The sequence below is a fragment of the Coturnix japonica genome, chromosome 4 (genome assembly GCF_054131305.1).
Source record: "Coturnix japonica strain WE chromosome 4, WE-NBRP24, whole genome shotgun sequence".
In the NCBI taxonomy this organism is placed as follows: Eukaryota; Metazoa; Chordata; class Aves; order Galliformes; family Phasianidae; genus Coturnix; species Coturnix japonica.
The window spans coordinates 30698980-30714903 of record NC_140666.1 but is presented as its reverse complement, the minus strand read 5'-3'; the positions used below and the strand labels follow the sequence as shown (position 1 = coordinate 30714903).

General features: G+C 37.8%; 1 protein-coding gene across 12 annotated transcripts in view; it reads right to left on the bottom strand.

Moving 5' to 3' along the window:
* Positions 1–15924, bottom strand: part of PALLD (palladin, cytoskeletal associated protein) — a 169374-nt gene that overhangs the window by 23318 nt on the left and 130132 nt on the right. For 8 of the 12 annotated variants that reach the window (XM_015860904.3, XM_015860905.2, XM_015860903.2 and 5 more), the window contains one exon: positions 8998–9693. The exons of the other annotated variants lie outside the window; for them this stretch is intronic. In XM_015860904.3, coding sequence (XP_015716390.2) covers positions 8998–9693 — 696 coding nt within the window. The remainder of the gene's footprint in view (positions 1–8997; positions 9694–15924) is intronic. 12 annotated transcript variants of the gene reach the window in all.

The window sequence follows — 15924 nt, the reverse complement described above, 5'->3', positions numbered from 1 at the left end:
CTGCCCGTTTCCCCTTGTCCCGTCTCCACACACTGCTGAAGAGTCTGGCCTCCCCACTCTGCCCCCATGTTTTTACATGAAACATAGAATCAATTCAGCTAAACTGCCAAACTCACAGATGATAGAGATGGAAAATTTAGACCAGCATGATAGGGGCAAACTTCTTTCCAATACACAACACGATAATTTCATTACCAGCATGAAGACATTAAACTAGAATCATAAGGAAATAACAAAGTTTCTTGGCAATTGTTCAGTACTATGTTTCTTTATCATTCACAGTCAGATAAAACTTATTCCTCAGAAAGCATTTTCAGTGGTAACCTTCACCATTAGCTAAAATTGAGCAATACATAAATGCTGTCAAAAGCGAAAAACAAATGTATAGATTGAGAAGACAGTAACTGGAAACATCATGTCTGAATTCCTAATTCATACTCTGCTACTGGAAGTAAATCTAAATCAAGAAAACAGTGAAGCTCTTGTAAAAAAGAACTTGTTTCACCTCAAATCACAGAACAAGAGCAGACGTGCCTAGCACTGCAGAAAGCAGAGCACAACAAATTCACAATTTACCCAGGGCAGTCTGAGTACTGTGGGCTAAGCGCTCAGGAGTGGATTTCAAGCAAGATGTGAATGAATTCTGAGGCATTATCAGTTATCTCTGAAAGCAAAAAGTCCCTAAGCAAGCACATATGTTTTTAAAAGGGAAACGCATACCACCACAACAACAACCGTCAGTAAGTTCAATGTCCATACCAATCACAAGAAAACAATATTACAGTCAACTTCAAAGCAGTGTAGTGCAATAAGGCAATGAAAATTGTATTGAATCAAAGTTCATTCATTTCTCTCTCTGTCAGGCTGCCAGGCACAGAGAGAGGCAAAGAGTCAGCTTTGATACACTTAGTTTATGTCTTCTGAGTAAGCCCTCAGGAGATTCAGCAGTTCCCTAGCAAATGAGGCAAACACAGCCTGGCTAAAATTTCTATATAAAATTTCTATTATATAATTATTTTCTGCATAACTGCCTAAGAACACCATTCAGAGAGTGGTAACTATTTGTTTTTCCCTATAAAATCAGAAGAACATAAACCAGTGAGATCTTCCTAAGGTCTGCGCTGTACTCAGCATTTCAATCTTTACAACTGGAGAAGATGCACAGTTCTCAAATGATGGCGGAACTTGGCTGATGACACTGAATTTGGAGAGGCTGCAAGTCATTTACACAGCTAACATCTATATAATTACTCTAGAAGCGATGTAATGATGATGAAATTCAGGAAGAACGTTCAAAGCCTGAGAACAATACAAATAAAACTAACACTAACGTATTATCAATTTCACAGAAGAATCTGCCTTACTAAGACCTGAATGACAATGCAATTATCTCGAAATGAATATGAATATAATTCTGGGACACTTCAGCACAAGAAAATCCATCAATTCCTTTTTTTTTTTTTTTTTTTTTTTTTGTTGGGCACCAAGTCCAGTTATAACACAGAGCACTTCAAGAAAGATGCTTTTAAAACACTGCCCGTGTGACAAGGTTGGAAAATTTTGCTTATTTACTCAGGAAATGAAGAAAACGGAGATAAGAAAACAGAAAACATTAGAAAATTGTTGGCATTCAATACTTCTCCAGGGCTGTTGATGAAAAGTAGAGAACTAGATTTGAAGAAAGGCAGACTTAGCTTTGACAAACACAGTGTACAACTTTCTTCTCTTTACTCTCCAACAATGGCAGTTAAACAAGGGAACAAGTTATGCAGGGAAGCTAAGGAATGTAGAGAACAAGGTAAGCAAATGTTTCAGCAATGGCCCAGGGATCCCTGGTAGCATTTAATACAAGAGGCATACTCCTTAACAACATTCCAGATCTCTGCTCATGTGCCAGAACATCCTGAACTTTGCACAGTGGAGCTGGAAATGTCATGTAAGACCCAGTCAAGGCAATTTGCCTGAAAATAGGTTCTATTATCCTTACTTGCATTAAATATTTAAGCAAGGAGCTAGTCTAAAAATATAACTATAAAAATGAATGTTGGACAAAATTCTTCCAATATCTTTAGAACCAGCTTCCCCCTCCTCCCCCCTTTCTTTTCAGCTTCTTTTAGGGATAATATCAAACGATAAGTTCTGCGAATTTATTTGTGTATTTCTATGTTCAGTTCTTTGCCTGATGCAGTGTACGCCGGAAGAATTAAAGTTGTAAAAGGCATAATTAAAGACAATGACACAATAGCAACCACAAATGTGCAAAGAATCAGCCTTTGAGAATCAGCCTGAAATTCACATTGATTTTACGCACCTCTGAAATATGCATCACTGAAGTCACAGATTGCATGAATAGAAGCACAGATAACAGCCTACAAGTATGAATTCTTTCAGCCAGTAATGGTGCAAAGAAATTTCTAAAACTCAAGCAAACTTAATTCACAAACAGAGATTTTTGACAGTAAGGACTTTTGCAACCTTGGCTTGGCTCTTCTTAGTTTTAAATATTTGCCCTAACATTTGTTTAGATAGGCCAAACCAGCAGTACTTTTCATGTTTTAATTACACGGAGAGCACACTGGATGTGATTCCCCCCTCTCTTCCTACGTACCTTTTACAGTGTAAATAAGGGCAACAGACTAGCTGTTGTTATCCTTCCAAGAACAAATTCCTGTTTGCAGCCAACATGGCTCAGTTTCACAGAAATCTAAATCAATTCTCTGGTACTGAGGTAATGAACAGTAACTTGATTTTTCCTTTTAAACTGAAGTCTTCCAAAAATACAGCTAATTCCTGTCCATTTAACAGATTTTTTTTTTTACTTAATGCAGGAACGAAGTTACTATAAGCACAGTAACAGGTCGTGAACTCTGAAGTAGCAGCTGCATCTAAAAATCATTTTAGTCTGATCTAGTCATATATACCGTGGAGACTAGTAGCTATCTCTACTCATAATGTGACATTAAATGTACCTGAACTAAGAGAAGGCCTAAGGCAGAGTCCTGGCTGAGGATATTAATAAGGAATGAAACAACAGTAACAAAGTTCAATTTCTACCACCCAAGAACTAGTTATGAAATTGTTGGATAGCTTTGGATAGGATCAAGATTGAAATGAATAATATATTCTCGTGAGCAAGTCTGGTCCTCCCTTAGGACTTATCACACAACCTGATGAGACAGCACAGAACAACTCACCTACAAAGTGCATGACTACCACTCAACATTTATTTTTCTAAGTCTTATCTTCTGCACTTCTACTCATGAAATGAATGACCATTTTTTCATTCTCCTGTTTGGTTTCATCTTTCCCATCTGAGCAAATGACTCCTCTGCTTCATACTGCACTGGTTACCACAGAAACACAAAGTGCTGTTTGTTTTTCAAATGGTGTCCACATATCTGGATAACAACTGGAGAAAACAATAACTCTTTTGCAACTGGTAATCCTACCTGTCTTTCAGACTGCTACCAGTGTTATGCTAGAACCACCGCTCAAGAAGAAATCACAGAAGCAGTGACTGCACTTGAAAATAAAGAAGGCTGGCACAACCCTCATGGTCCTGAACTCTTGAGAAGAAATAGGAAACTGACAGAAGAAGAAAAAACATACACAGGTTTGAGAAAAAGAATTATAATATCAAAGATACTAACTTTTACTCGTCATGATTAAATGTGGTGATGAAGGTCTCCACTACTGTCAAACACTGTACCTGCTTTTACATTCACGGGCAAACAAATCTGTATGAAATACGAAAACTATAAAAGTAAGTCCCGGCCAAATAAAACTATACCATAATTTTGCAAGTTATGTTGAAATAAATGAATAGGTACAAACAGCCTCTCTCTCTTTTCAGTGGAAAGGTACAGCTACTAGTTCTCTTAGTTAACTTGTCATCTTGCAACAATCTTAAGCATCTCTGTCCATCAATTTAAAAAGAAGTAGATAAAAATATCTGGAAAATCAAGTTTTCCAGATGTAATGGTTGTCAAGAGCTGGGTTAGTTTGGCTACTGTCTGTGTAAGTTAAAACACTGATTTCACCTTCTGAGCAGTTTTAATAGATTATACCTAAGACACAGCCTGGATTTAAAAGTTCACATGAAACAAATATGCATGCATCATATTTCAAAAAAGCTAATATGGATATGCATTTAACAATTAGTAGTTGCACAAATGTAACATTGTTACATTATACAAAACCAAAATCCCCAGTATAAAGTGTTTCTTGGCATAATCAACAAGAAGTGATCTGATATCACAGATAAACCACACAAGTGTTGCTCTAATAGCCATAAGTAAGATCCAAGCCATGAGAAAAGAAGGTACAACACAATAAATCACAAACCTTTGAACAAAAATCATCTTAAGGGCACAAGCAATAGCTTTACATAATTGCAAGTTGGGAATAAAAGTTAACCCCAGTATTTGCTGGAATTTTCCCATGACAGAAACACTTAAAGATACAGCTTCCTGAGCCCCAAAGTGAGCTGCAGGGATGAATGAACAACCAGCATAGAGAAGAGCTACCTCAGCAACAGGAAGACATCCTGACTTCCCTACCTTGTGGCAGAATTCTTAATTTATAACTAATTAATCCTCTTTATACTACTTATATAATATATAATATATATAATATACTACTTAATTTATAAGTAGTTTCAATTATTTTTATAGTTGTAACTGTAAATTATAGAAATAACTTAAACAGGAAAAACAAATGTAGGACTACATAGGATATCAATACATTTTAGTCAAAAATGAAAGCTGTTATTTGTACCAACAGACAAGTTGTAAGATAAAAACATGGAGAAGTGGTAATTTCCTCACAATGGTTACCATCACTGCTGATTCAGGAAACGCAAGTACTACTTTGCCTCTTTACATTGTTTGAGAAAGAATTCAATGCACAAGTCACAGCACACAGCTTCAGAAATAGATGAGCAGGTCTGGATTCAGAGAGGAAAAAAAATGCAGAGCTCTCTGATGTTGCCATTCCTGTGATCCCCACAGAATTCCTGTTAAGGAATTTAGAATTATAAAATATGCAGACTTGGAAGGGACCCGTAAGGATCACTGAGTCCAACACCTGTCTCGACACAGCACCACCCAAAATTCAACCCTATGTCTGAGACCACTTTTTTCCCCTCCAGTTTGTGACTAAAATAATATTAATGAAAATATCTACTTTAAGGAGTATCTACTTTAATACTTTTTTTTTTTTTTTTTTTTTTTGAGTTTCTTTCAGAAAGGTATATGTATAGATGACAGTATGTGGTATTTTAGAAAGATATTTGAGTTCTTCAAGGTGCTTTTTTCACAGCATGATTTATGATATGGTTTATATTTTACTGTTTACTAATTTGTCAGTAAATCTTTCTCTTTTCTTTAAGTTTGCTTTCGTTTATGCCCACATAAACCTAACAAGGTATGTGCTTACTCAGAATTTGTCTTTTCCAATTGTTAAAAATGTATACGCATTTAATATAGGTATAGTTCATAAATTTAGATTCTTATGTGATTGGTGAAGATCAGATTCATGCTTCCACAGATTTTAGTGTGGACAAAACACCCTCAATTCTTGGTTTCTGTCACACACCAAACCTGTTTCCAGCAAGCCTTTTGTAATTGAAAGCTAACCTGAGTCCAATACATTTATATACCCAGAGAACTTTCTTTAGGTAGAAAAAGCGAGCCAAGATTTTCACCAGCTGTATCCAAACAACGTAACTCCAGCCAAGTTTTATCTCAGAAACAACTGATGAGTGTTCATAATTCCCTGAAGTATTTAATTAGCTGTGGTGCTCTACCAGTACTTCTTGTCTTGCTGAGTAACACAATGTTCTGGCAAGATATGAATTTATCAAATCTGCCCCATCACAAAAAAATGGTTGTTCCTTAAGTCTGTTCAGCTGACATGGCCACACCATAGTCACAGTTTGAAAATGACCCTAATCACAGAGTGGTTAGAGCTTATTGGAAATTCCAGATATATTTTATGCAATTGGAATACTGACCATACAACCATTGCAAATAAATGCTTAGAATATTTAAAAGAGAATTAATATGTACTAACTACACAAAGCTGCTTTCTATGTTTCAGATGTCCAGATAAAATGTAGCAAGTTCATAAGCAGCTTTTCTCATGCTTCAGGGATGGCTGTAAGGCTACGTCTGGGAGAACAGTGCTAAATATTTCCATATCTATAAATGGAGAGAATATTCATACCATCAAACTGGTTTAAATAATGGTATATTATCTGCAGAGTCCCAAAACCAAGGAAAAATTCAGTTCTTAGCAATAACATCAGCCCTGCAATGTTTATTGTTTAACTATATTCTCCTCTTACCACAAAACACATTTGGCTATCAGGGTCACAACTGTGCCTGAATGAGAATAAGGTGCCATCATAAAAAGGCCATACAATCAAAGGATGAGAAGTAAATTACAACCCTCAAATACACAAATACACACACACACTGACTAAAAAGGACAGGACGAGCCACAAAAACACTGAAGGCAGACAGTAAAGCTGTGCTAAGAGCATTTTATCTGCTACAGGCACTCAGTATAAATCATACACATATCTAAATGCAACTACAATTCCAAATCAACTTCCACTGAAGTTAAAATATAGTAATAAATCATAAAGTTATCTTTTAAAGAGCAAACCCTACTGATTCAAACACTGCACTTTGAGTCTTTCATCAAAATACATCTATCTCCTTTACATCAATGGCACTTCAAATTGTGGCTAGTCTACTTTCAGAAACCCACAATTATCACAACTATACAACAGATTTAGAAGTAGAGACAAAGCTAAATGGCTTGATGAATGTTTTAGGTACCAAGCTGAACCAAAACTCTGAATACCATAATTCACCCTTTGCAGCCAGTCTGTTACAGCATGCTGTCAATACCATAAGTTTCAATCAATGGATCTTAGAGATGTGTGGAATACAGAGTAAGAACATAGGCTGAGGATATGGAATACTGGCTCAAAGACTATGGCATCTCAGAAAAATAAATATGTTCAAGGAAAGAGGATTTGTGAGGGTGGAGCAAAAGACAAGGGAAAAGATGAAGCAAAAGTGAAAATGATAAAAAACACAGTAGAAGAACTGAAATTGTAGCAGAAACCAGAGGAGACCAAAAGACTTGTAACAACAGATCTTTTTTCTTCATCAAGCTGTGCATCTTCCCCATGTATTAAATGTTATAATTAAAATGACAAATATTCATTACATGTATGTGTATACATACACACACACAGATATATAATAGATATATATACACAGACACATAAATCATATACTCATACACTCAGTGTGGTTAACATGATACACTTTCCACCTGGACTACATTTCCAGAGGGAATGCAGGCCAAATAGCACCCATCTCCTTGTCCTGCCCAGCTCAGAAACTGAGGCTGAGAGAGGCACACTATCACATGCATAACCAGGTCGGCTGCTACACTTAGAGGAATAAGGAACATGGTAAAGAGGGAAGCATCCTTGCGGAGTTAAGCCTCTGTTTGTGTCCAAAGACTGAACGGGATGAGGAAGAGGAACACAGCTAAATATTTCAAGTAAGAACTCATGCATGAATGAAGCAAAATGGTGAAAGGTACTGCTCCCCACCTTTATGGAACACAGCAGAAGACTGAGCTGTTGCAGTCACCATCACAGAACACTGAAGGGAACTCAAAAAAGAATCCAGTACTCATGCCCACAATGGTTTGCCCTAAGCAATGCAACAGAACAAGCATGTAACAGAACTATGTAACTATGTGTGCTTGCTATATTACCAAATCAAGGGTAACTTCAGTCTTTTATTGGCTGTGCCTACTGCCAAGCTGTCTGTAAATCAATCATGCAATTTTCAACAGTCTGTATCAACAGAGAAACACAGTCAGTGCAAGGGACACAGTAAGACAAAAAATCATAACTATTATGAGTGAAAGAGCAAACTGTACAATTTATTCATTTTTCTCTTAATTCTGTTTTATGGCCAGATTCTATAATGAGCCATATGACAGAAATCAAGATAAATAAATGTTGGGGTTTTTAAAGTACATATATGATTTATTACTTTGATATCTGTCTGCTTTACTTCTTCTATTGCTTTGCAGATCTTAGACTGATACTACAGAAGTTCCCACCACAGCAGTACATAGCTCAGCAAGTCACCTAGCTACAGTGAATATGTTTAGACAAACTTCTAGACAAAGTTATAAATAAGCCTTGGATACAGCTATTCTCATTTTTTTTCTTCAGCACGTCTTTGTTCTCTAAGGATGGAATGAGAATCTAGTGCCAGCAGAAAGACGAACCGATCTATGATGGGAGCTGACGTGCTCCAAAATACTATTTTGGCCTTTAGGGAAGACAAAAGAAGAAAACAAGCATTTGGAGTTCTTAGGGAAAGCGGTTCTGTTTGTCTTTATGCACTCCTTTTTGAAATCCCCTCCCAAACTCTCTTCCTTGGAAATAAGCCTCCAGGCAAAATTCAATACATCATGATCATTTTGTTGTCATGTACATTCTTCACTAACTTATATTTCAAGTATCACAAAGCTACAGGGAGTTTTGAACAACCCTCTCCTTCATTTTTCTCTGCACCCAGATGCAATGGGAATGCAAGACTGCAAATATCACTGAATACATGTCTTAAAACTGAGTCATGAGAAGAGTTTTATTGGATCTCCATGCACCACCCCCGGCATGTAGAACCTTTTGCTGCTGCTTTCATATATTCATCAGACGCACTGGTGCTCCCTCTCTGCTGTTCTGAATGTAGTACCCTTTCAGAATCTGAATTCTGTGATGATTAGAAAACTTTAACAAATCTCCAGCATAGAGGCATTAGCAAACAATCTACATATCACTTTTAGCTGACAACTAGCAGCAAAGGACCCTAGAAAACTATAAAATGAAACAAGTGCAATAATCTTCCATACAATCTCCAGAGGAACTTGAAGTGCTCATTAGCTAATACTTACGGAGGCATCACTCCTTTCGGGAGGCCTAACGCGTTGACAGAAACGGGTGGTGGCTGGGACGGCAGCATGGAGCTGAGAAAAGCTGCTGGAGACTGGCCAGAATTAGGAAATCTAGGAGTTGGAGACAGGCTGTGGGAAGGTGAAGAAAGGGAAGGGAGAGGAGGAGGTGGAGGGGGTGGAAGTGGAAAGGAATCACACGCTGGATACGTTGCGGTTGGACTAAAGACAGGTGGAGGTGGGGGGGGAGGAGATGGAGAAGAAGGAGACCATCCATACTCCCCTTCCGGAGCAAACTGCTGAGAAAAAGGGGCAACAGGTACTCTCCCAAACTGTTTTTGAGAAGCAGTCGGAGACATAGGAGAAGGAAGGCTGGATGTAGATGATCCTGAAGAAGGAGTCACGTAACCTGAAGCAGGGCTGATGTTCTGAGCAGCAATGAATTGCTTAGGCCGAGCGTAGTTAAAAGAGCCGGAAGACTGCATGCTTGGGGAAGTATGAGAGTTGAGAATACTCATTGGCACAGGAGAAACAACAGACTGGCTGGACTCAAGTTCTTGGAAGGAGGGGGGAGGAGGGAAGGAAGGAGATGAGGGAGTGTGATGACGGTGTTCAGGCTGCTGCTGTTGACGATACCACTGGCCACTTTCTTGCTCCAGACGAATTTGGTTCTGCAGCTGCTGTATTTTTATAGGGTCCCTGTAGGAAGGAAAAATAGACAAAAAAATGATCAGACATGCAGTGTTTGTCTGGAGGAGGTAAAACTTCCACTGAGTTATTGGTGTAGGAGAATCAGAAGCCAAGGAAAGCTCGAAGTATTTACATTTATTGGATAGTCCTACTTTTCAGAGCTAGACATTGTTACAAAAGCATATCTGGAGTAGAAGTCAACAGAATCTTCAGTTCTCAAAAAAGGTATTCTGTAAGTCAATTTGAAGACATTGTGTGTATTTACAAGACCAACCAAATACTGTAAGTAATAAATAAAATGTAGATGTTCTTAAGTAGGTTTTATTTCATTCTACTTTTCTACTTCATTCTGTGGCCTGGTTCCCATAATAAGCCTCAGGTATTTACTCAGTGATAGCTTCAGCCTTAATTTCTGCAGTAGCCCATGTGTGCAGATCAGACAAGCCTAATTAGTGCCATATTTTTAATGAGTTACTCAGAAACAAAGGACCAACTTCTAATGTTAGTATCATATGTGTACCTGTAGATGTGCAAAGAAGACTTCCAGGAAATACTTATAACCTAAGGAGATAGTAAACAGATTCCTCATATATTTAGTCCCACTTTGTTTCCAAGATTTATTCTAAGTAACTGTTAATTCTGAGGTGTATCCTAGTAGGTGCAGAATACAGCTCTAAAGAATTGTAAATTGCAGTATGAATCAGCTCAAAGGAAAATGAGTTTTTTCTTAAAAAAAAAAAAAGCGACATTCACTAAAAAAGCCATTGACAAAACAACTGACTAAAAATATAGAGAAACACTCAAAACTGTTGATTAAGTAAAACAAATAATCAAACAAAAGCCCTCCACATGTTCAGTAGTAAAGCAAACCAGAGTGTCCACTGGTTCACTAATACTGTTGTTGCAATGCCATTGTGACCTTCCTATTAATTGCTCCTTTATAAAACAGATGGCCAGAACAATAAAGAGACTGTAGCATCCCATTTTAACTGCTGTTCTGCTGTAGTAGTAAGAGTGCAATGTGAGCAAGGTCCAAATGAAAGTGGAAATCAAGCTTAACTGCATGGTCTCTCATCTTAAAATTAGGCAGACTGACTTGCTTTAAAATTATCACGTTCACAGCTGGAAATCATAATTTTGCCTCAACACTTCAGATGTCAACAAAGCTCTATCATATGAGCATATACCTTTCCTGTATATTAGATATATAAATCCTTTATTACATACAAGTGTCACCGTTTATGTATAATTTAGGTCATTTAGGCAGAAATCTTAGAAGCTGTCTGCTTAATGCATGGCATATGAATGCATGATTCTGGCACAACAGGATACTTCTGTTGGTAGCAACAAAACTAGAAATGGTACTGTCATCATATTTTCCATTCTAAGATTAATTTTGATATTCCAGCCATTCATATTTCCCAGAAAATGTTAGCTGACAATAACTCCGCTTATGATCTCGGGCCAAAAGACATTGTTTAGATAAAATAGGAGAGTGAGACAGTTTAGGACGGAAAACTGAAAAAACGGTTCTTTGCTTATAACAGTTGCTTTTTTTCTTTTTAGTTATAAGGATGGTTCATTCAGGCTACTTAAGTTATCTCACCATCAATACATATTTTGGTACTTAAAAAAAAAATCACATTATTAAAAAGTTGCAGTCCACTTGCAAATTTTGTACATTCTTTTTTATGCATAGTGACCGTTTCAACTTTTCACTTCAAAAAGCACAGGCTGAACTTAAGTTTTCAGTTTTTACTGAACTATGTAAGAATCCCCAGTCCCTACATGGGCTGAAGCAACACAGTGTCTTTTCTTTTAGGTCATGTCCTCATTAACTGTCTTGGCTGATGACAGAAATACCTGAAGTCATTTCTGATTGCGGAAAATCCTGCAAAACTACTACTTTAAGCTCATTCTGTTTCTTTGTATAATGATACTACAATTATTTCAAAATACCTTCTTTCTTTTCTATCTAATCACACACACCATAGCATATCTTTTGATTCATTACAGAGAGACGAAGGTTTAAAAAGAAATTGGGAAATTCAGTATTGTAAATGCTGAAATTCAACTGTCCCCATCACTTCTGCTTTCCTAACATATACTAAAAGCAAGTTAGAGTGTCTTAGGACTTTTTGTTTTCATTGCCAAGTCACTTGGCCACACGCCCAGCCAACAGCACAACACAAATGACCATCTATGGCCCTGCCAATGGTAGGCACCCTACTACAAGTGTCTGCCACTAAACTGCTGTACCAGTCTGGGCAGCAATAAATACCAGATTCAGAGTATGCCTACAAAAGGTCGGCAGACAAACATGAGGTTCCCCTGCTCTCACACAAAGCTTAACTTGAGGCCACAAGGATATACATGCCTGTAAATCATGGTTTACTAGCCCGGGACAGCACTAATTCCATTAACAAATCTTTTTATTGGGTTATGGTCCAGAAAAAGTAGGCTTATGTCTGCTTGAAAAGTAACATGTGGGGATCATTATCAAATCAATTCACAGAGCAAATAAATAAAGATCTTATAATAGATTTCCATTCCACTGATAGAAACACATGATCATTGTTTGCACAAGAATGTTCTCCATCTCAGAAGCTCTTCTTTTAACAGCAAAAACAGCTCTATACATACTAACTTCTTGAGCAGTGTGTCGCTATGAAGAAAGAATAAACAAAGAAGTATAATCAAAGTCACCAGCGTTATTTTCTAATAACGCTGCTAGAGGCAGAAGTTCTGACACAGGTAGGTCATCAACTACATGGCTCCTGTACCACAGGGGCACAGGAGTCAAAAAGATGCAATGGAATCGGTCTGTTTTGTTGCCCTCATCCATAGTGAAACAAAGGCAACTAAAAATGAGTAAGTTTAATTGTAATTACATCCTCTTTCCTATCAGATTAAATGTGTTTTGCAATCCAAGTGTTTCAAATGACACGCTTGCTTTCAGGGAACAGATCAAGCTTGTTTAAACAGCTTAAGGGAAAAAAAATATTTTCTCATGAAGATTTTACAATTTTACTGAATAATAACAACATAAAAATGAACAGTTAAAAATAATTTTTTGGTAAAATTGAATCAGTTAATGGCAGGAGAAATTAATTAAAAGCCATACTAAAGATACAGCAAATACTGAGGATAGTGAGAAATTTCAGAAGGCTCAGAAAACCACACCAAAGTAGACCATGAATATCCTTAAGCAGTCTGTTTTCATATTTCTGAATATTACTTTCAATACAAAGTACTTCAATACTAAGCCACCTTCCATCATCTATCAGCATTCCTGGTCAACTGGAGAAGTCCCAGAAGAGTAGAGACTTGCCAACATGACTCCCATCTACAAGAAGGGTTTAAGGAGGATCTGGGGAACTACAGGCCTGTCAGACTGACCTCAGTGCCAGGGAAGATTATGGAACAGTTTGTCTTGAGGGAGATAACACAGCACGTATGGGACAACTGGGGGATCAGGCCTAGGTAGCATGGGCTCATGAAGGACAAGTCCTGATTGACCAACCTAATCTCATTCAATGATCAAGCGACCAGCCTGGAGGACATGGGAAAGGCTGTTGATATGGTCTACCTTGACTTCAGCAAAACCTTCTACACTGTCTCCCACAGTATTCTCCTGGAGAAGCTGGCAACCCATGGCTTGGACAGGTACACTCTTTGCTAGGTAAAATGAGGAGTGACCTTATTGCTCTCTATAAATCCCTGAACTTAGACAGTAGTGAGGTAGGGGTCAGCCTCTTCTCTCATGTAACTTGTGATACGACTAGAGGAAAAGGATTCGAGCTGCACCCTGCAGGGGAGATTCAGGTTGGACATAAGGAAATACTACTTTTCTGAAAGAGTGGTAAGGTGCTGGAATGGGCTGCCTAGGGAGGTGGTGGAGTCACTGACCCTGGAGGTGTTTGAGGAACATTTGGACATTGTGTTGAGGGACATAGTTTAGTGAGAACTACTGGTATGGGTGGACAGTTGGACTGGATGATCTTGTAGGTCTTTTCCAGCCTTGGTGATTCGACAATTCTATTCTCACCAAAGATATTTAGTTTTCATATGTTCTAATAGACATGATAAATTAAAAGGAAAAGAAACAAACAACAACAACAACAACAAAAGAAACCAACAGTAAAAACAGTGATATTTTAACTGAAGCAGATATTAGTTTTAACAGCTAAAAAAGTAGAATTTATCCAGTTATAATCCCCCCTCTACTTTCAAACTGGGACAGTACTTAAGTAAAAAAACTGAGGAAGTGCTAAACTGTGAAAAGGGTGGGAGTTAAATTAGCTTTCTTGTAGTGTTTCATAGATGGACATTTGTGAAATACTATGAGACTTCTGGTAGAAACTAGCCTTGTTCAGAAGAAATAGCAAACTAGTTACCTTGAAAGTAGTTGAGTTAACTACCTCAGCAATCTTCCCACCAAAATGACCTGGTATGGCCAGTGACAGGTAGGCTGGCTGGAAAGTCTGCTTCTGTGATTGTCATAAAGCAGAGCCATACCAGCACTAATATTTAAATATTTAGTTCTTCCACTGAAGAAGAAAAAGCAAAAAAAAAAAAAAAAAAAAAAAAGCACACATGTTTGGCTGATTGCTCAAGGTGAAAATGTAAAACTATGCAGAGAACAAACTTCAGATGAGGCTTCAGGCCTTTATCTCCCATCAGAACAGTTGCAAGCACAGGTTCCATTTTGAAGTCTTTGAACTAGCTCAGCAATACACTGCCTTTCATGAGAAACATTTGAAAACAGATACGTAAAGGACAGATGCCTTAGATTTTCAGTGGCTAACTACAGAATTTTATGTTTTTAAAAGCAAAACATTGATTACATGAGGAAAGTGGACCAGAAAACATTAATTACATGAGAACAGCAAACCAGAATCTTCTCAAAGGTCACCATTAAATATGGTATTAACAGTTGCTCAAGGACTGATGTTCTGAGGTAGGCACTTGGCTGGTTTATCATTCTATACTATATTATTTCTTTTTTCTTCCTGACACATTCTTTGCGTTATATTATTTTGAAAATGAATAGAGCAGTCTTGGAAAACTAAACGTAGGAACCACCACCAAGCCCAGGCCAAACTGCTAGGAAGCAGCACAATAGAACAGGGGAAGCACAGGAGACAGACAGATGGTCTCTAAAAGAATCATCACTGGATTGCAGCAAATACGACAGCAGATGCCATTTTCAGGGCACAAAAAATCCATCATATTTCAAGGCCTCTTATTCACAGGCTCCCAGAATTAGGATATCTAACAACTTTATGTTTATCTTGTATATCTGAGCTTGTAAGAAACATTACAATTCTTTACTGGAAGAAAGAATGCCTGAAACATCTTTTGGAAAACACCTTATTGTTTGCAGTGTAATAGTCAGCTCCTTGCAGTTCTGTTTTCTTAAATCTTGAAGAAAGAGACAGCTTTGTCTTTGTCTGGATCAACAATGCTGTCTGTGCTAAGGAATGATAATGGGTATCCACCTGACTGAACCGACTGAACTTGGTGGTGCTAGCTTTGCTTTTTGCACCACATGTTCACAGTTCAGCACGCTGCTTGCTAGTCCAGTGCTGGCATCCAAAGTCACCATGAGGTATAATCTACTCTGAGTAATTTTTAAGACAATAAAACTTCTAAGGAAGCTACTGATGTACATTCTGTCTTGGAGGAAGTTTCCTCCAAACATAGAGGCCTGCTGTACAAGACCTTCCAGGATTCACAAACAAAACAAATTCCATCCATGCAGTATCTAACAGGAAGTGTAGTAAGGGTATTCAAGTTTATTCAGTGTTTTACAATGCAGTTTTATATAGACTGAAATCAACCATCACTGATTTGAATACATTTTTCAATGCTATAACTTCTTGTATTTCCAAACTTTGGCCCCCCTTTCCATCCTCCCTCATCATCTTAAAAGGAAAAGAGTAAATGAAAAGCAGATCAAGAAAAGCAATTTTTGTTTGAAAGAACAGTCATATGTATGATGTATTGAAGAACTTCTGCTTTGGGTCATTCCTGAGCAAAAGCACACCTGCCCCTTCCCCTTCATAATCCCCTGAGTAACAACTACTCACCTCCAGAAAATCTTTGTTCCAGCGAGGAACTAGCTTCTAACTCAAGATCAGTGTTTCATAATAATGCCACAGCTCTACAAAAGAGCAACCAGCCTACACATTTGTTTCTTTAATGTACCATCATGCTGTACTGAAAGGCAAGGGCTGT